General features: G+C 30.5%; 1 protein-coding gene across 2 annotated transcripts in view; it reads right to left on the bottom strand.

Moving 5' to 3' along the window:
- Nucleotides 1-1,853: 1,853 nt before the first annotated feature.
- The window catches only part of LOC143058919 (alpha-catulin-like), a 60,017-nt gene continuing 39,086 nt past the window's right edge, over nt 1,854-22,784 (bottom strand). For both annotated transcript variants that reach the window (XM_076232394.1, XM_076232395.1), the window contains 5 exons: nt 20,251-20,301; nt 12,643-12,903; nt 11,810-11,932; nt 11,113-11,196; nt 1,854-8,713 (listed from right to left, as the gene is read on the bottom strand). In XM_076232394.1, the coding sequence (XP_076088509.1) occupies nt 8,534-8,713; nt 11,113-11,196; nt 11,810-11,932; nt 12,643-12,903; nt 20,251-20,301 (699 nt within the window). In that variant the 3' untranslated portion in view covers nt 1,854-8,533. The remainder of the gene's footprint in view (nt 8,714-11,112; nt 11,197-11,809; nt 11,933-12,642; nt 12,904-20,250; nt 20,302-22,784) is intronic.

Here is a 22,784-nt window from a genome sequence, read left to right as displayed (position 1 = left end):
ATTTCCTAAAATAGTTGGAGACATTTTTGCAGGCGCACAATCCTCTCCTTACATAGATCAGTGGTGTAAATTAAGATTCCTACACTGCAACAAGTGTATTACGATATTTCTCCACTCGAGACAGTTAAATTTTATTATTTAAAGCGTAAATAACTAAATTTAACTGTCGAGAGTGGAGAAATATCGTAATACACGAGTTATAGTGTCGGAATCTGTTTCTCTGATGACTTTAATCATTCTTTTTCAAAGATTTTCAGAAACTTGTGTTCTTTATATGCGAAGTCATCAGGCAAGGTCGCCTTTTTCATGACGTCACAATAGGAAAATTGAGAAGAAAACAAAACATTTTGACGACATAATCAAATTTCGACTAATCATTTGCCGAGAACAGATTTTTCACTAGTGAGGAGAAATATTTTTCTCACACCAGTCAGGAAAGGTGAAAATAGCACAAAAATTAGAGAAATAAACTTATCATAGATACCAGGACTAAATTAAGTATTTACGCCAGATGCGCGTTTCAACTTCTGATAGATATAGGAAGATGTGGAATATAAACTCATCATAGATACCATGACTAAATTTTGTATATACACCAGACGCGCGTTTCGTCTACAAAAGACTCATCAGTGACGCTCTAATCCAAAAGAAGTTTAAAATGCCAAATAAAGTACGAAGTTGAAGAGCATTGAGGACCAAAATTCCTAAAAGTTTTGCCAAAACAGCTATACATAATTTGTCACCTTATAGTTACGTTTTACACATGATTGCAAACAAATCTAGAAAAGAGAGCTGTTTTGTAACCCAGATTTAAAGAAGTTGAGTTAGTATGGTTTTCCATTGTAACAGTACTAAAACAGAGTGCTTAATGTCCTGTAACTCCAATATATCATTGTCCAGAGAATATAACAAATAATGCCATCAATTATAAAAGTTTATGTTAAATGATTGATCTCCTATGTCTTGATGAGTTTCAGATGAATGGTCACAAAGACCGATGAAGATCAATAGCATATCATTTGATACACAGTAAGTAGGGTATATTAAATTATATACAAATGAATAATGGAATAAAGATAATAGATTTTATTTGCATTTCCAAGAGTTTAAGAATATATTCAGAAGCCTTTCGCATATGCTACTATTCAACAAATGTGTCCCCAGTACACACATGCTCCATCGGCATTATCATTCTCTATGTTCAGTAGACCGTGAAAATGGGGCAAAATCTCCAATTTGGCATGGAAATATATCATATGAAACATGTGTACTAAGTTTAAAGTTGATTGGACTTCAATCTCCTCAAACAAAAAGTTTAACCTGAAGCGGGACAGAGGGACGGATGCATAGACCAGAAAGCATAATGCCATAAATGGGGAATAAAAAATATATTCAACTCTCGAAAATTTATGTCAAAAACAATTGACACAAAAGTGTGTAAAACTTGAATTGTAGGTATAGGTCAGGTTCATTAGTTCGAGCTTGCTCTGTAAGCCCTTTCACCTGACTATTTTAAAAGCAGGAAAAAGCAAAACCAGATGATCTGACTGAATCAGATAAGTAATTGTGGTATAATTGCAAATGAGACAACTCTTCATAAAAGACCATTTGACATAGATATAAACAACTATAGGTCACAGTATGACCTGAAACCATGAGCAAAGCCAATACCAAGAAGTCAGCTTTGAAAGTCTCTAAAATGACACATGTAAAACAAGAAAACAAAAGGGCCTCACCTCATTTGCATACAAAATAATGCACTGAAAACAAATCGGTATCATAGCAACAAATGCCAACCCCTGAATCACAGGCATAGTGATATGAACATGGCATTTTAATAAAACACAACAAAATAACGAGCATAATTATTTAATCAAATTATAGCATAAATAATAATAAATAGAAACTCATTCATACAAGGTAACTTATCAATTTGAATGCCCTACATTAATAAACAGAATCAAATGGATATCTGATTTTCATTTTAAAGATACTTAAATATAAATACATTAGTATTACTACCTTAAAAGTTACATTATAGGATAAAAGGAGTAAACAAACTCAATACTAATAAAAATACAAAATGTGGTATATAATACCCTTAATTTGCTGAATCAGAATTTAAAGGATTATGGGTAGTCTATTGTTCGCACACTAAAATGTAAATAGCATAATGTCATTGGTCGAATTTCAATTGTTTATTACTTTGAAACTAATATCAACCTCCTTGTGAACTCTTTGGAAATATTACCCAGAATGCACTAGATTATGTAACAATGAATTGGATAAACAGTTCTGTAATTGCACATCAATGTATATTGCACTCATGAGGTACATATTTAGAAAACTAAGGAACAAAGGCATTGCAAAAATGGGTTTTTACTCATGTTTCGGAAACGAAAAAGAAACTTGAAGCTAAGTTAATAAAATGTCCGATCAAATAAGAATTAGTACAATAGTTTTTTTTTCTGTTTTAGACTACAAACTCTTTTTTTAAAAGTTTTTATTGGTACACATTCTCTGTTAGAAAACAATCATTACTTAATTTGAGGTTAAAGATAAGATTTAAAAATAATAGTAAATCATCAACAAACAATTGTGATTATATATAAAATATTTATTCAGAAACCAGATAACACTAAAGAATTTAAAAGATAGAATCACATGCCATTTGAATAATATAAAATTTGAGTATAAATATTACCCCATTTCCTTCAATTCACTCAAGGTACTTACAAAACTCTCATTTTCAAAGCCCCCTTTCATTAAGACTGTCACAAAACATATTTAAGCATTCAGTATAAAAAATGCCTTGGAGACTACATTAAATTAAAGTATGTTAAATTTTGTATTGTAGATTAAAAATTTATGTTCATTCTTGTTTTTACCTTAAAAAGAATGATTTCGAGTGGATCGAATCAGTTAATCAAATTATTTACCTAGTTTCACTTTCAATGTTGACCTTCTTTTCCTTTAAATACCCGTACATGGACAATGCATTCGTTATTCTATCTCTTTCTACGGGGTTAAATTGGAGTTCACATGAATACAGATTTAATGAGGTCGAATTATTCATTTGCAAGGGAATAAGTCATTATCAATATTTATTAGCTTAATTTGACAAAATTGAACCATTTTAGATGATAAAAGCAAATTATTATTTCACTATTTTTTCACTTTCATTAATGATTGAACAAAAAAAATTATACTTTTGATTTTTTATATATCTCGTAGCTAGTGCCCCTTTAAACTTATAAATAAAACTTAGTCTTTGTAATTTCCAGTAAGGCTGTAACCAAACTACGTAATACTTATCATCTTCATAGTAAGATCTCATGAGAAGATTGAAAAAACACAGATGGCTACATAAATAAAATAGTTTTATCTTTTCACAGATTTTACAAAGTAGACCTCAGTAAAGGGAAATAAATCTTTATTGATATCAGTATTATGTTTGGGTCTTCCATTTTCATTAATTCTGTTTCAATTCACATGAATGCATAAAAAGCATTGTTGTATCTGGCTAATACAAACATAGTACTGATCTAAAAATTATTATCTCCCTTTAACTATGTATAAACCATTTTTAAAATTGTATTGCTTAACCTCATCATTACGCACATTCCTGGATGAGATCATAAAAATACAATTGCACGAGTTGCTTAATCTATTCATATCTATGTTTATGTTTACATCACTTATATGGTCATAGAAGGTCAACTCGATAGTTAATTAGATGGCATCTTGGCTAAAATTTACACGAAACGAAGCTACATCTTATTGAGACCATGTCCTGTAAATTGTTTATTTTATACTTTTGATAGTTTGGAAAAATAAATAAAATATGAGAATTTGAGTCAAATCGATGAACATGAATTTGGCAGCTAGTGGCCCTTTATATAACTAATGACATTGAAAAAAGCAATCTTATTTGAAATTATAATGTAAAATGTTTTGTTTTGTGACAGAACTAGGGAAAAAAATAAACAGGGAATCATTTTAATTCTTAATATGGCAGATAAAATAAAAATTCATGTATAAAAACGTTTGCTTAGAAAAAAAACACAATTGCTGCACGCCATTTTCATGCAAGCCTAATTTACCCAACACTACTTAAGATTCTAGGCTTAAGTCTCTCTCAGTCACACACAAACTATTATCGAACAATTTGTCATATACAGCACACAAGTTTTATTTATGTTCAAGGCAATAAATAAATATGGCAGTTTTATACAAAAAGCAAAAAATATAATAACAAGCGTATTACTGGAATGAATAACAAAAATTGGAATGGATGTAAAAGCATATGAATTGTCTACTGTAAATTCAGGAATTACTGCAATGTTTATATTATTGTGAAAAATGCAATTAGGTTAAAATCCCATAATTTAAATTCACATTTTGTAATTTTTTATTCGACCTAAACAGTATTTTTCTTAATATCGTAAAAAAAAAAATTGCAATTTAGTCTAAAATGATGAAATTGTAATAATAAATGCACACATTAATTTCTGTATTTACAGTATTTTCTAATGTAAGAGATATTTATCTTGTTTGCAAAATCATAACAAGATTCTTAAATATACTTTACAGATTATAATTTCAAAAGTACAAGCACCTAAAACATGTAAAATGTACTTGGATCAATTGTTTAATCTGTGAGAATTTTTAATCTCTTTTTAAGATAGGCATATAAAAGCTGCAGGAGTCCAAGGCATACAAAAACAACTGATAATTATAACTTCCAATATGCAAAAATCAGAAAATTAGAAACATTAAGAATAATCTTTGTAAATCATTATTTGAATATTTTCATCGAAGGGAAATAACTCAAAACATTTCAAAATTTAAATGATAAAAAGTATAATATTTAAAACTGATTTAGTCTCTCTCATGAGGGCTGTTCCACAAAAACATATATGGGAACCAGGGAACCCAATTTGAATGTATGTACTAATTGAACAGCCCTACGATCTAAACATCAGTTACTTTTTAAAAGACCATGATAATAAAATAATGCTTTATATCAGAACCACTTTATGTCTGGAGTTCAAATTATATTTATATTATAAAACATATTTCTCCAGATATGAACACATTATTCAAAATTAATTCTAAAAGGACAACATCAGTTGAAATACAAAGCGGATAATTTTGAACACAATTAATTTTTACAGGATTTATACCCCTGAAAATAATTACACACGATCATTTAAAAAAAGGCATTTAAATACATTTGTGATGCAGTTTGTTGCAGGTAGGTGAAATAAGTCATAAATCTTCATTTGACTCCCTTTTTAACATCAAGACAGCAATGTATTACAAAATGTCAGTATGTGCTCCTGTCTTATTTGACCTGTTCAAGGTCAGGAGCACAGATCACAAAATGGCAAATAAGGCCTGAGAGATGAAGGATTTGAAAGTATCTAGCAATCTAAAAAGTTCTATTCTACATCACATCATTTGAAATATACAAATAAAGTCAAAAGATACATTAATATACAAACTTTTAAAGAGAAATATGCAAATTTATCCCATTAAAGGGAGATAAGTCTTCTATTATAAAATACAAAACTCTTCACATTAAAACCTTAATATACTGATCTTGATTTTATAATTATTAAAAAATCTGATAAATACAATCTTCATTAAACATGTTAAATTAATATTACAATAAACAAGTTATAATTTCAAAAAAAATGTCTAAAAAGTATTATCCTTTTAAGAATATTACAAAACAATTACCCCAATACCAACATTCAGGTAAAGAAAATAAAAACATGAACTTGAAAGTTCATGTCATCATTGAATAAAATTTTAGTCATAATATATACCTGTATATTCAAAAAAAATAAAACCGAAATTGCTGAAAAAACAAGGTCCAGATTTTATGCTGGAATAGTATGATCTGCCTTCATTTAATGTAGAAAGGATGGGAGTGTCAAGAAAACACATTTTAGAATTATAATCCTTATTTATCATGTATGTGATGCTGGCCAATCAGATGACACTTTACAAACAATATTTTGCATAGAAATATCATGCATTACAATTAATGGATTTCAGAGAAAACAAAAACAAATAAAAACAGTCCTGTCAAATATATACAATCTATTAAACAATACCATTGAAATATTTATTATCAGATAGCATGTAATGAAATGACTCAACCATAAAAAAATATTTCTACTATTCCATTAAAATAGATAGGATTGCAGTCTGCACTGTTAACCATTAGTCCGAAGACCAATTTAGTAAAATTTATTCAAACTAGTTAATAATTTCAAAACTTATACACTTTTAGATACATAAGAAAAAATTCTGAATATTGCTCTTCAGACTAGTAGTTGGAAGACTTTTTGGTGCAGAATGGGAACTTTTTTTGAGAAATTTTACATACATTAAATGAGCATAAAAATGACCCCTAATCATGTCCAAAAATAAAAATTCAATCCATTGGCTTCGCTTCTACAATCATTCTAATAGAATAGCCTAAGATTGATTAATAAAAATTACATGGGAAAGTGCTCATTTAAAATTTTTGTCATTCAATCACATACCATTGAATTTCAACATTGGAAAACAAGAGGTAGAAAATAAAATACAACCTTATTCTATCAATAAGTTATAAACTGGCATTGGCATTTTTCAACACAATGTAATGAAATGAATTGAAGATTAGATTAGACTTTTATGGCTAGTTTGATAACTTTAATCAAAGGGAAATAACTCAGTATAAATAAATCATATATCAAGAATCTCTTTTGCTACTGAAAGGTCTTCAACTCAACAAAGAGAAAAGTAAAATTGTGAATATTAAACTTGATCTTCATTTAGTCATAGGAAACAACATATCTTAATTTGAAAAGATTACGTCAAAGAGTTTTCATGTTAATGAATGGACACTGCTTGACAGCCGCCCACCATACATCCCAAAATTAAATCATTAACCGATTTTTCCTTTGAAAATCCAATTAAATATAGATACATTGTACATACAATATTTTGAGTTATTTTTTTTAATGCAGAAAGTAAATATAAATCAAAAAGGTAAAAAAATATTTACACATTATCATCCCTTTGTTCAAAAATTTCAACAACACACATGAACAAATCCAAAAAACATTAAAATGGAAACATGGTTAAGATAAACCTACATTTAGAAAATTCTTTAACAGTTAGGACTTGTGTATCATTCAAAATATACAATTTCTACACAAAGTGTGTTTCCATTTGCAAAACATGTCTTAATATAAATATTGAAAGATAAGTGATATTTTTTTGTAAATAGTGGGCATTTTAAAAAGGAATGCTTCAATGGTAAATATATATGAACATACCAAATGTTTTTTTGTTATTCTTTGAATTTTTCTGCACTTAAGGCTGTTTCACAAATAAATGTGTACGGGCACTTTATTTGACCCCACCATGCATGAATTTTTAATTATAAATTTCCTTTGAATGTTCAATCAATATAACCACAACCCAACAAATTTAAATAAAAGTGCCTTCCAAGCTATGAGAATATATCCTTGCTCTTTCCCTATTCCTATAAGTAGTTATATGAAGTCAAAAGCATTCATTTTACCTGAAAAAATGGTATGAACCAGGTTTTTTTATATATCAAATTTTTTTTTTTTCCTGATAAAATCATTTTGGTGTCCATCATGTATATATAATAAAGAAAAGCCTAAAATCATATTTCATTAAATAGCAACTTGAACACATTAAAACCTTATGGTACCTAGTGAAAGCATTTTGAAAGTAGGAAATAAACCTACACATTTCAGAAATTCCAATTAGATTTACCAAAAAAAAAAAAATGATACCCCTTCATACTTGATAATTGGGTCCCATGTATGTTTTTAGGGAACAGCTCATGGTAGTTGTTAATTTTTTCATTACAATCATCATTCTCAAACTCAGAAACTAACCATTCAAAATTCTGGATTATATGTTCCAAGCACATATTTGGAACTCGAAAGTACTGAGTGTAGTTTTATGACATAGATTTACTATCACAACTAACATTAGTGCTTAGATTCTAGCGCTAAGATTCTTTTTCCAGACTATTGTTGCTTGAGAACTGTCTATTTGAAGAAGAACTTCTATTAAGATGCTAAGATTCTTTTTCCAGACTATTGTTGCTTGAGAACTGTCTGTTTGAAGAAGAACTTCTATTAAGACGCTAAGATTCTTTTTCCAGACTATTGTTGCTTGAGAACTGTCTGTTTGAAGAAGAACTTCTATTAAGACGCTAAGATTCTTTTTCCAGACTATTGTTGCTTGAGAACTGTCTATTTGATGAAGAACTTCTATTAAGACGCTAAGATTCTTTTTCCAGACTATTGTTGCTTGAGAACTGTCTGTTTGAAGAAGAACTTCTATTAAGACGCTAAGATTCTTTTTCCAGACTATTGTTGCTTGAGAACTGTCTATTTGATGAAGAACTTCTATTAAGACGCTAAGATTCTTTTTCCAGACTATTGTTGCTTGAGAACTGTCTGTTTGAAGAAGAACTTCTATTAAGACGCTAAGATTCTTTTTCCAGACTATTGTTGCTTGAGAACTGTCTGTTTGATGATGAACTTCTATTAAGACCATCTGATTGTGTACTACTGTGCATTGATTCACTGTCACTACTAGATTTGTTCTCGTAGGATGTCCTCCATCGTCTTGTCCCTCCTGGGGATCTACGATAGTCTATACTGTACTACAAAAGAGAAAGGTCATCTTAGAAAATAAGAAACAAAACCTAAATAACTATGTAACTAAAAGTCCCTTATGTACTGGAAAAAAAGAAATAAAGGTAATTTCAAAAATAAAACTGACAATGCCATGGATAAATAGAAACAGACAGACAAATAATAGAACACAGGACACATCATAAAAAACTTCAATGCAACATCAATTTAGTACTTAGAAAGAGCTCCAGTTATAAAGTTTTCAAACTGTAGACAATTTTGTGTTGGTGTATTGATTTGCTGTCTATAGTAAACATCCTCCTTGTTTTATATACTTTATCAGAAGACATTCTTGTCCTTACAACATTAATTATTCATGTGTACATTCAGTCTTCACGATGAACTGTTAAATCTACAGGCCCGGAGCTCAATTTTTGAAAATTTTAGTTTAGATTCTGTTGGCCTGTTTATATGATTTTTACAGACCCGAGAGCAATTTTACACGCCTGGGCTGCCAGGACTGCCAGGCCTGCCACTCAGCTTGAAGACTCTACATGTATCTAATTGTGGGTTGTTATTGTGCAACAAATTAACATTTTCTTATTTAAGTGATTTCATTCTTGCAGCTTTATTATATACCGTACCCTGTTTTGTACAATTGGTGGAAATTTTGTTTCTTCATTGTGTGATGGTAGTCATTTTATTTCCCATTCTTATATTCAAATACTCCCCCTCCCCCCCACTCCCCCATCACACAATATCATTCTAAATCTCAATTCCACCAAGAAGTATTCATATTTTTGAGGTACTTTTCAAATTTAATCCTTATTGCTATACAAATGAAGTAGCTTGTTAAGTAGATTTTAAAGACTTGAGGATGTTAACAAGTCCCAACTGAGTAGTGAAAGTGTGAAAGTGAATGCAACTAAATTCCAATTCATTGGTTCACTGATGGTGAGTTGTCTCATTGGAAATCAAGACACATATTCTTAGTTTCATAATTGCTTTAAAGAATGGTGAAAATGACACCATCTTAATTCACACTTGATCTGTGTTTTGTGGTAACAAGCATTTTGTATAAGTTGCAAAACATTTGGTTGAGGTAAAATAAACTTCCATTGTGGAAACTGCTAATCTGACAAATTTTTCAAGTATAAAGGGACATAACTCAAGAATGGTGAATATGGCACCACCCATATTTGAATTGGTGGTAATAAGCATTGTGAAAAAAGTTTCATTTAATTTGGTTGAAGAAACTGAAAAAACAGAAACTAAATTTGGGACTTTAAGACAAACAGATATACAGACAGACAAGGTTAAATCTTTAAAATGACCTGTGGTGGCTAGTGTATAAGATACAGAATATGTTATCATGACTGAATTTCAATTGTATAGGATGTTTTTAACAAATTACAACCTTTTGGTGTTTGTTTATTTGAAAATATTACCCATAATGCATTAGATTTTAGAAATCCTACCTTTGTAGCACATATGAATAATAAAGTGACTACCTTAGCAATGACATTGGATTTAAAATATTACCCATAATGCATTAGATTTTACAAATCCTACCTTTGTAGCACATGAATAATAAAGTGACTACCTTAGCAATGACATTGGATTTAAAATATTACCCATAATGCATTAGATTTTACAAATCCTACCTTTGTAGCATATGAATAATAAAGTGACTACCTTAGCAATGACATTGGATTTAAAATATTACCCATAATGCATTAGATTTTACAAATCCTACCTTTGTAGCACATGAATAATATAGTGACTACCTTAGCAATGCAATGACATTGGATTTAAAATATTACCCATAATGCATTAGATTTTACAAATCCTACCTTTGCAGCACATATGAATAATATAGTGACTACCTTAGCAATGCAATGACATTGGATTTAAATATTACCCATAATGCATTAGATTTTACAAATCCTACCTTTGTAGCACATGAATAATAAAGTGACTACCTTAGCAATGACATTGGATTTAAAATATTACCCATAATGCATTAGATTTTACAAATCCTACCTTTGTAGCATATGAATAATAAAGTGACTACCTTAGCAATGACATTGGATTTAAAATATTACCCATAATGCATTAGATTTTACAAATCCTACCTTTGTAGCACATGAATAATATAGTGACTACCTTAGTAATGCAATGACATTGGATTTAAAATATTACCCATAATGCATTAGATTTTACAAATCCTACCTTTGTAGCACATGAATAATATAGTGACTACCTTAGCAATGCAATGACATTGGATTTAAAATATTACCCATAATGCATTAGATTTTACAAATCCTACCTTTGTAGCACATATGAATAATATAGTGACTACCTTAGCAATGCAATGACATTGGATTTAAATATTACCCATAATGCATTATATTTTTAAAAATCCTACCTTTGTAGCACATATGAATGATGTAGTGACAACCTTAGCAATGACATTCATCAAGTTCTTTGTTTCTTGAATAGCACCATCAACCTGAAATGAAAAAAGAAATTTTTTAAAGTAAAATCGCTAGCTAGCATGGAACAGATTTAAGCAATAATTTTGCCAATTTGTACATCTTTATCTTCAAGAAGAAATTTATAATAAATATCATTACAGCAAAATGCATTAAGTGTGTATGTAAAGGTATAATATTTGGTAAGTTGTTTGTAAGCTTAACCGTGAATTCATTATAAGCCTAAATATACTACCCTCCTTTTAAGAGTAGTCTAGTCCTACATACAGATAGATTGTTAATCTATCAGACTAGTCGACTCTTAAAGGTGGGTAGATATATGACAATCTTAAACATCGTTAAAATTGAGAATGGAAATGGGGAATGTGTCAAAGAGACAACAACCCGACCATAGAACAGACAACAGCAGATGGTCACCAATAGGTCTTCAATGCAGGGAGGAAACTCCTGCACTCAGAGGCGTCCTTCAGCTGCCCCCTACACAAATATATGGACGTTATACTAAACTCCAAATTATACACAAGATACTAAACTTAAAAATCATATATTTTAACACAAATTGAGGTTTCCAAATATTGTATCTACATTTTTGATTTGCTCAAACTTACAGAGTTATTTCTGAAGTCTTACCTTGCTGAATGTAGCTGCTTTACCCACAGTAGAGATTTTCAATGTTGAGTGTAGTTGTTGACAGGAGGGAGGAATCTTCTCAAGATAGGAAAGCAGTTCATCTCTGTGAGCACAGACTGGTACCTGTAATAACAACATTATTATGTAAGGGCTGTTCCACTAAAATATATGTTGGGGGGTAGGAAGGAAGATTAATTATTGAATGTGGTTGTCATGGGTCATTTTTCAGTATGCATCTATTGCCTTATGAAAAACTATCTAAAAATTGGTTTTTATGTGTAGGAATATTTTGAAAGTCCCTTCCTTCTCTCCCACATACATTTTAATGGAATAGTCCTCAACAATTTGAACTCAGAGCTCTAGTTTTTAAATTCATACCTGTTAATATTTGTTTGATGAACAGGAAGTTGATGAGCCAAAGTGCCACTTAATCTAGTTCCTCTAAATAAAAGATTTCACCTACTAGCATGACTAGTGAGGGCCAGAGGTCCAAACACACTATAAAACTTTTTACGAATGATGGATTTTGTTGGTTGCCATGAGAACAGAGGTGACCAATTTTCAGTCTGTTCTATTGTGATAGGTAAATCCTGAGCTAATTCCAAATGACTAATTGATGATTTTTCTTTGCTAAGGTCACCCTTTATTAAAACTACCATTTCAACGAAATCCCTGACAGATTTTTAAAGTTTACATCATTAAAACCTACCCTATCAACTAACTCCTTGACAGATTTAAGAGCTTTAATTTTCAGTAAAAACAATGTCTATGGTATGCAAACACTTTCTTAACCTTAAATATATCATATCTCAAAAACTCTTCATTAAACCTACCCTATCAACAAATTCCCTGACAGATTTATACAGTTTATATCCTTCTTCTGAGAAATATTCAGCCTGTACAAACAGATCTTGTGTTGTTTTCAATGGTCCCTCCCCTCTTGTAAACAGATACATTGAAAATGCCATGCTTGACATGTTTTTGGCACGTTTGACAATGTCATTGTCTGGCTCCTCCCACTTATCTGTTTCTGCATCCATCTCAGATGTAATCAATTTCATCTCCAGCCCCAACTTGGCAATTTTGGCTTGTTCCTGCAAAGACAAATATTTGTTTTTGTTTTAAAAATACTGCAAGATTTAATGATAGGACAATTGGACCAATTAGTGAATGACATTTAAGCACGGTGAAACGGACCTTATTTCCATCATTTGTCAGTTTATATCTTAATAGTCAATTGTATTACTGTTACACCACTGTCCCAGGTCCCAGGGGCGATTGGGATCCAGCTTGCATGTTTTACCCTGCCACAGTCTGTATGTATGTGCCTGTCCAAAGTCAGGAGCCTGTAACTCAGTTGTTATAGCTCGTTTGAATTGTTTTACATATTTTAGGGCCTTTTAAACTTTTTTGACTATGCGGTATGGTGACCTATAGTTGTTAATTTTTCTGTCATTAGGACTCTTGTCAAGAGTTTCCTCATTGCAATCATACCACATCTTCTTTTTGTAACCAGTTGTTAATTTCTGTGTTATTTGGTCTCTTGTGGAGAGTTGTCTCATTTGCAATCAAACCACATCTTATTTTTATATAAATAAATAATAAATGTATGCTGAAAGGAATGAAGAATTTCAATATATTTGCAAATTCATGTACAAATAAACAACTGGACTTTCATCTATATTGTGGCAGCAATGTCTGAGTGCCTGGAGAGAACCAAAACCTTCAGAATCCAAGTCAATAAAGGTCAAGGTCTAATACACCCACCACTTGCAGAGAATGACTCAAATTTCCATTCATCATAATATTCCTTTTACTTATATACAAAGCAGCTAGTAATTGCTATTGGATGAACAGTTTAACCCCTCTGCCATCCTGGCATTTAAAACCAATTAACATGATTAATATCTGGATAATAACCTTACTCAGATTTTTTTAAAAAATTTAACCTACAGTTAATAGACTAGTTCTAAATGAACATCAATATATAATAAAACCAGATGCTCCGCAGGGCGCAGCTTTATACGACCGCAGAGGTTGAACCCTGAATGGTTGGGGCAAGTATGGACACAACATTCAAGCTGGATTCAGCTCTAAATTTGGATTGTGATTAAATAGTTGACACAGAATAGGTTCCTGACACAGAATGAATGTGGTCTAATAAACTTAAAATATTTTTTTTGCCTTTGAGCAATTCACTATGCAGTTGAATATTAATCCTCTCAAAAAAATGTTTGAAGAAATTTTCTTTTTTTTATGAAATCTGAAATGAGACAAGTTTACCCCCCCCCCCCCCCTCAATTTTTTTTCACATCCCCCTTTCCCTTTTTCCAAAACTGATCTCAATTCAAATTTCTAATGGAGTTTGCAACAATAACTACTCATTTAAATACATCATCAAATATTCAAATGTAAAATAAAGTGCTTGTTATCACTGAATGGTAAAGATTGTTTAAATTTATCAGTTGGTAGTAAAAGTGAATATACATTGTATATTGTATAAAACAATGATTTAAGTTGATTCAACTACTATTCTGGACAAAGAAAGATAACTCCAATTGAAAATTTCTTGCTATTGCACAATATTGTATTTCTTGCTATTGCGCAATACTGTGCAATTGAAAATATTTGCTATTACACAATACTGTGCAATTGAAGATTTCTTGCTATTGCGCAATACTGTGCAATTGAAAATTTCTTGCTATTGCACAATACTGTGCAATTGAAGATTTCTTGCTATTGCTGAATACTGTGCAATTGAAAATTTCTTGCTATATTGCACAATACTTAATATAATAATTTTGGATACTGATTTGAATCAACTTGAAAACTGGGCCAATAATCAAAAATCTAAGTACATGTTTAGATTCAGCATATAAAAAAGCCCAAGAATTCAATTTTTGTTAAAATCAAACTTAGTTTAATTTTGGACCCTTTGGACTATGTAGACCAATTTGAAAACAGGACCAACCAGGTGCTCCGCAGGGCGCAGCTTTATACGACCGCAGAGGTCGAACCCTGAACAGTTGGGGCAAGTATGGACAAAACATTCAAGCATGATACAGCTCTGAATTTGGATTGTGATCAAATTTTTGACATTACATGGTTTTTTTTTACACAAAACAAATGCCAAGATTTTACAAATCAATTAAAGATTTCTTCTTCAAACTTTTTAAATCTAAAATTAAATAGTTGACACAGCATAGGTTTCTGACACAGAATGAATGTGGTCTAATGAACTTAAAAGGTTTTTTTTGCCTTTGAGCAAATCACTATGCTGTTGAATATTAATCCTCTCAAAAAAATGTTTGAAGAAATTTTCTTTTTATTTATGAAATCTGAAATGAGAAAAATTTACCCCCCCCCCTTTTTTTTCACATCCCCGTTTCCCTTTTTCAAAACTGATATCAATTCAAATTTCTAATGGAGTTTGCAACAATAACTACTCATTTAAATACATCATAAAATATTAAGATGTAAAAAAACTGCTTGTTATCACTGAATGGTAAAGATTATTTAAATTTATCAGTTGGTAGTAAAAAGTGTATATACATTGTATATTGTATATAACAAAGATTTAAGTTGATTCTGGACAAAGAAAGATAACTCCAATTAAAAAAAATTCTTGCTATTGCACAAATTGGATATTTCTTGCTTACTATTCTGGACAAAGAAAGATAACTCTAATTAAAAAAAAATTTGCTATTTCACAATATTGTGCAATTAGATATTTCTTGCCATTGCACAATACTGTGCAATTGAAAAGACTTGCTATTGCACAATACTTAATATAATAATTTTAGATCCTGATTTGGACCAACTTGAAAACTGGGCCCATAATCAAAAATCTAAGTACATGTTTAGATTCAGCATATCAAAGAGGCCCAAGAATTCAATTTTTGTTAAAATCAAACTTAGTTTAATTTTGGACCCTTTGGACTTTAATGTAGAATTTGAAATTTGAAAACAGGACCAAAAATGAAGAATCTACATACACAGTTAGATTTGGCATATCAAAGAACCCCAAGGATTCAATTTTTGATGAAATCAAACAAAGTTTAATTTTGGACCCTTTGGACCTTAATGTAGACCAATTTGAAAACTGGACCAAAAAAACTTCAATAATCAAGAATCTAAGTACATTTTTAGATTCAACATATCAAAGAACCCAACCGATTCATTTTTTGTCAAAATCAAACTAAGTTTAATTTTGGACCCTTTGGACCTTAATGTAGACCAATTTGAAAACGGGACCAAAAGTTGAGAATCTACATATACAGTTAGATTCGGCATATCAAAGAACCCCAATTATTCAATTTTGATGAAATCAAACAAAGTTTAAATTTGGACCCTTTGGGCCCCTTTTTCCTAAACTGTTGGGACCAAAACTCCCAAAATCAATACCAACCTTCCTTTTATGGTCATAAGCCTTGTGTTTAAATTTCATAGATTTGTATTTACTTATACTAACATTATAGTGCGAAAACCAAGAAAAATGCTTATTTGGGTCCCTTTTTGGCCCCTAATTCCTAATCTGTTGGGTCCTAAACTCCCAAAATAAAAACCTACCTTCCTTTTGTGGTCATAAACATTGTGTTTAAATTTCATAGATTTCCATTTACTTAACCTAAGGTTATTGTGCAAAAACCAAGAAAAATGCTTATTTGGGCCCTTTATTGGCCCCTTATTCCTAAACTATTGAAACCAAAACTCCCAAAATCAATCCCAATCTTTCTTTTGTGGTCATAAACCTTGTGTCAAAATTTCATAGATTTCTATTAACTTAAACTAAAGTTATGGTGCGAAAACCAAGAAAATGCTTATTTGGGCCCTTTTTGGCCCCTTATTCCTAAAATGTTGGGACCAAAACTCCCAAAATCAATACCAACCTTCCTTTTATGGTCATAAACCTTGTGTTAAAATTTCATAGATTTCTATTCACTTTTACTAAAGTTAGAGTGCGAAAACTAAAAGTATTCGGACGCCGGACGACGACGACGACGACGACGACGACGACGCAGACGCCAACGTGATAGCAATATACGACGAAAATTTTTTCAAAATTTGCGGTCGTATAAAAATTAAGAATCTACATACACAGTTAGATTTGGCATATCAAAGAACCCCAATTATTCAATTTTTGATGAAATCAAACAGTTTAATTTTGGACCCTGATTTGGACCAACTTGAAAACTGGGCCAAAAATCTAAAATCTAAGTACATTTTTAGACTCAGCATATCAAAGAACCCTAAGGATTCAATTTTTGTTAATTTTGGACCCTTTGAACCTTAATGTAGACCAATTTGAAAACGGGACCAAAAATTAAGAATCTACATACACAGTTAGATTCGGCATATCAAAGAACCCCAATTATTCAATTATTGATGAAATCAAACAAAGTTCAATTTTGGACCCTTTGGGCCCCTTGTATTCCTAAACTGTTGGGACCAAAACTCCCAAAATCAAACCCAACCTTCTTTTTATGGTCATAAACCTTGTGTTTAAATTTCATAGATTTCTATTTACTTAAACTAAAGTTATTGTGCAAAAACCAAGAATAATGCTTATTTGGGCCCTTTTTTGGCCCCTAATTCCTAAACTGTTAAAACCAAAAATCCCAAAATCAATCCCAACCTTCCTTTTGTGGTCATAAACCTTGTGTCAAAATTTCATAGATTTCTATTTATTTAAACTTAAGTTATTGTGCGAAAACCAAGAAAATGCTTATTTGGGCCCTTTTTGGCCCCTAATTCCTAAAATGTTGGGATCAAAACTCCCAAAATCAATCCCAACCTTCCTTTTGTGGTCATAAACCTTGTGTTAAAATTTCATAGATTTCTATTCACTTTTACTAAAGTTAGAGTGTGAAAACTAAAAGTATTCGAAGACGACGACGACGTCGACGCCAACATGATAACAATATACGACGAAAAATTAAAAAGTCTGATTTAGGTTATTCATAATTAAACTTGCTTTATTGCAATTATAACTTGTTATTTACTTGTTTACACCAAAGAGCTGTAAAGGTTCAGTAAATTATAAGGTAATAAAGTAGATATGGTATATAAACTTAAAAATAACTAGCTATAGTATGCACTGAGAAAAATTGATTGAAACATCTGATATTTTTTTCCTTAAATCAGCTTTTCTAAAAAAATCAAATGAAATAACATGTTGCAATTGGTAAAAACAGTCTAACAAAACATTTTTTACAATCAATACACTGAGAAAGAAAATAAATATAAAGAAATCAGAAATCTTTATTACTGTAATTAAATCATGGCTCAAATATCAGAAATCTTTAACCATTTGTTTATTCAAGACAGAAATATAATATAACTGGATGCTTCAGTTTTCATTTAATTGTGTATGGGGAAAAGTATGTCACAACCCAAAGAATAATATCCTTGTCAAAAGAAATAGTGAAATTGTCAGTCAGGCTTGTCAATTGAAAGATATTGATTTGAGTTATTAATAGGCATAATATTATTGCTGAAACATTTAAATTTTGTATCCTCCAAATGCTACATATAAATTTTTTTGATCATATCAGCATTTGGGTTTTTGTTCATGTTATTTGTCAGAACGTATTAACTCCAAATTTTCAAATGAAAGAATTTTAAATATAGAAACTAAGAAATATCTATCAATATTGTTAAACGAAATAGACAACTCTATAATGTTATGATTTTTAAATAAACAGCTGCGCAATGAGCGCATGATACGCCCAACGTCTTGTGTGGAAGTTTTAAGCAATAACCATCAATAGTTTCTGAGAAAGTTTTAAGCAATAACCATTTATTGTTTTTGAGACACGGCGGGCCATGTGAAACCCCCCCCACCCTGTTTTCTTTTTTTTTATAACTAAATATCACTAAAATAAAATTTTGAATAAAACCAAAAAGTATACAGATTTTTAGATTAATATAATAAAGAAGTGTGTACAGTTTAAAGCAATAATCATAAATTGTTTTTGAGAACGGTGCGACATGTAAAAAAAAAAAACCATCCCCTTTTTTACAAAATACTCAATAACTCAAAAATAAAATTTTGAGTCATCACCAAAAAGTATACAGATCTTTAGGTTAATATAACAAAGAAGTGTGTAAAGTTTTAAGCAATAATCATAAATCGTTTTTGAGATACGGCACGACATGTAAAAACCCCCTCCCCCTTTTTTACAAAATACTCAATAACTCAAAAATGAAATTTTAAATCATCACCAAAAAGAATACAGATATTAAGATTAATATAACTAAGAAGTGTGTAAAGTTTTAAGTAATAATCAAGAATCGTTTTTGAGATACGGTGCGACATGTGAAAAAAAAACACACCCCTGTTTTAGTTACATAGTGCTGTAACTCAAAAAGTTTAAATCTTATTTTCACCAAAAAGTATACAGATCATTTGACCATTATTAGAAACAACTATATTAAGTTTCATGAAATTTGGATACGTCGTTCTCAAATTACGGTGCAACATGTTTACGCCGGACAGACGGACGGACACCAGACATTTGTATACCATAATTAGTCCCGTCAAAATTTTTACGGGCGTATAAAAAATTATTTCAGAGTAGCTTTCTAATATAGCAAATTATATAACCTCAACAAAAATAAAGTTATTTCTTTCCAATTCAAAATATAGCAAAAGATTAGGTCAATCAAAATAAAATAAATTCAAATTTATTTTCAATACCAAATACAAATCCAGCACTAAATTTTATCATCAGCTCATAAAACAATTGTGGATCTTAGAAAAATTGTTTTCAACTTCACTTCTACATCGTTAAATCTCAAAGAACAAACCAATAAAACTGGTGGAATGATTTACCGACATTCATTTCAATGTTCTATGAAATCTTTTAAGTGTTACAAACTAATCTCTGAGAAATAAAATCTCATATCATTCGTTTTAAGTTTTTAAGTATCACAAAACAAGAAGTTCTCAAATCGATATATTTTAAAAGAAAAAACAAATTTTGTAAAACTGTTTAACTTTTTTTTTTTATGTTTGACAACAGCTAATGTCATTTAGAATATTTATATAATGTGATTGAAAACCCTGTATATCCATGATAACATACTGTAAACCGAACTATTTTTTGTGTGCAGTTTAATTGTCATGATTTTTGTGAGTAGACAAATAATACAAATATAAATCATTGTGAATATTTTAAATTTGATCCTTCTTATCAAGTTAATTGAAAATTTGTGAAATTAATTTGCTGCATGGTGTTTTTTTTAAAGGGCTTCAACAATGCAGAAAACCCCACACGTAGGGTCAGTTACAAAGGACTTTTCACTGGTGGTTTGGTTGTTATGGATGGGTTGTTGAATTTGTCATCCTGACAGATGTATATTTACATTTTGAGTATAAATTTCTAAAAATAACTTTGACCTGTTTTGATTGGTTTAGCCACTTATAACATAATTCTTACCTCGGCATCAAGCTTGATTGGTCTTGGTCCTCTCATAGATGTACCATGTTTCTGTAAAGACAAAACATACTATAAGTTATATAGTTAACTACTGACCCCCTAAGGATCCATATAGTTATGAATGGTAAAATGAATTTATTGCACATAGGATTTTTCCTGCAAAGTTTTGTATAAAAATACAATAACATTAATATATAACATTATTAGTGGACTAGACGTCATCATACCCATATAAAATCTACTGATACCTAGCTACAGATCTATACGAGGTCCCAATGTGACCAACTTCAACCAATCACAATATCACTAGTTCACTCCAGGTGCAATAACAGTTGTTATCTGTTTTTTTTTTCTCCTTTCTCCAATGGATTTCAACAGTACAACTTTTAATGCTTTTCTTCTGAAGTTTTTGATAAACTATAAAGATTTTGGATAAGAACTTAAATAAAGTATATTTACCAAATAATATTTTCATATCTTGTAAAAATCTAGATAAACCAAAATAATTTCCCATTTTGTCTAGTATTTATGGATCTATCATCATCACCAATAGAAGAGATTTGTAGGACACTTATCACCTCAATTTGCCTTAAAATGATTGATCATAAAAACAAAAAATTACCAATACTGTATCTTTAATTTAATCAAAAGCTCATTTTCTAACATATATATTAGCCTTTAATACTGTATCATTGCATGTCTGCATGAAAGCAAATGTTAAATTAGTTCTGCTTGGTTCTGTCAAAACAAAATATTGATCAATTACTGCTGTTAATCTCACCAAGGAATTATTTACTGTATAAACAGATCATGTACAATGTTAATATATTGATAGTCAATTTTACTGATGACCAGACAATTTGGTTCCAATGTATTTAGTCATTGTCGTATAGGAAGTATAGAAACACAAGGGATAATAAAGTCTTCAAGACATGTTACACATGTTCAAATTGATGGTAAAGGGACAATTTGGTTCCATTGTATTTAGTCATTCTTGTATAGGAAGTAAAGAAATTCAAAACACAAGGGATAATGTAGCCTTCAAGACTTGTTCAAATTGATGGTAAAGGGACAATTTGGTTCCATTGTAGTTATTCATGTTTTTATAGCATTGTATAGGAAGTAAAGAAACACAAAGGATAATAAAGCCTTCAAGATGTTGAGCTTGTTGTAGACTTAATTCAACTTTCAACTCTGAACATCAAATTGATGGTAAAAAGACAATTTGGTTCCATTGTATTTAGTCATTTTTGTATAGGAAGTAAAGAAAACATGAGGGATAATAAAGCCTTCAAGACATGTTCAAATTGTAGACTTTATCTAACTTTCAACTTTGAACATCAATTACTGCTGTTAATCTCACCAAGGAATTATTTACTGTATAAACAGATCATGTACAATGTTAATATATTGATAGTCATTGTCGTATAGGAAGTATAGAAACACAAGGGATAATAAAGCCTTCAAGACATGTTCAAATTGATGGTAAAGGTGTCATACCACCAATTAAAAGTCCCTATCTGTTCAACCAAATTTTGCAATTTTCACAGCTTTCTAAATATTTTACCTTAAGTTTAACTTCATAGAAACTAGGTATATCCTGAATTGTACAGGTGTCACCTTTCTGCATGCCAATTTTCATCATACATTCAAAATCATATAAGAAAGAAGAGAGCTCCCGAAAGGAGGTACCACTAAAAATAACCCCTGGTTTTCTGGAAATCTTAAATTAGTATACCATGGAGCGCATTAATCCTCAATTTTAAATGCAAACTCCTAGACAGGTAAAATTTGGCTCAAAATGGTCTTAATATATTTCTCTTTCAACAAAAGTTTGATGATCAAATGCACTATTTTTTGTCTGAGTAGGCCTACTTTCACATACCTTCTAAATTTGAGGGAGTAATTGGTGGTATGACACCTAAAGGAACAAAAATTGGTTCCATTGTATTAAGTCATTTGGAAGTAAGAGAAACACATGGGATATTATTATAATACAGCCTTCAAAACAGAGTTTATTTCACTTTGAACTCTGAACATTAAATTGATGGTAAAAGAAGGATTTGGTTCCATTGTATTTAGTGATTGTCGTATAGGAAGTAAAGAAACACAAGGGATAATAAAGCCTTCAGGACATGTTCTAAAACTATTGTAGAGTGTATCTATAGAATTTTCAGCTCTGGACTTCCTTAAATGTCAAAATAAGTTCAAATATTATATTATAGTTATAAGAAATGCTAAGATAGATAGGTTGAAAAAAGATCTGTTGCTACCGAACTTAAAAAGGATAAAAAAAAAAATTAAGAGGGATGTACTGCTACAATAAAAGAAAGGATCTTCTACCAAATAGATCTTTTCAACTACTAAAATTTCTTATAACATGCCTACTTCAATACATTTTTTTAAGCTACTGAGCTAATTGTTTTATCAATACAATAGTTCTACTTAAAGAAATATACTTTTCTATCCCAGGACATCAATATCCAATATTCAATTGTATGTTACAAAAACAAATTTATGAAGTTGATAAAGTT

Source organism: Mytilus galloprovincialis, chromosome 14 (assembly GCF_965363235.1).
Source record: "Mytilus galloprovincialis chromosome 14, xbMytGall1.hap1.1, whole genome shotgun sequence".
NCBI classification, from domain to species: domain Eukaryota; kingdom Metazoa; phylum Mollusca; class Bivalvia; order Mytilida; family Mytilidae; genus Mytilus; species Mytilus galloprovincialis.
This window is presented reverse-complemented; position numbering and strand designations above follow the sequence as displayed.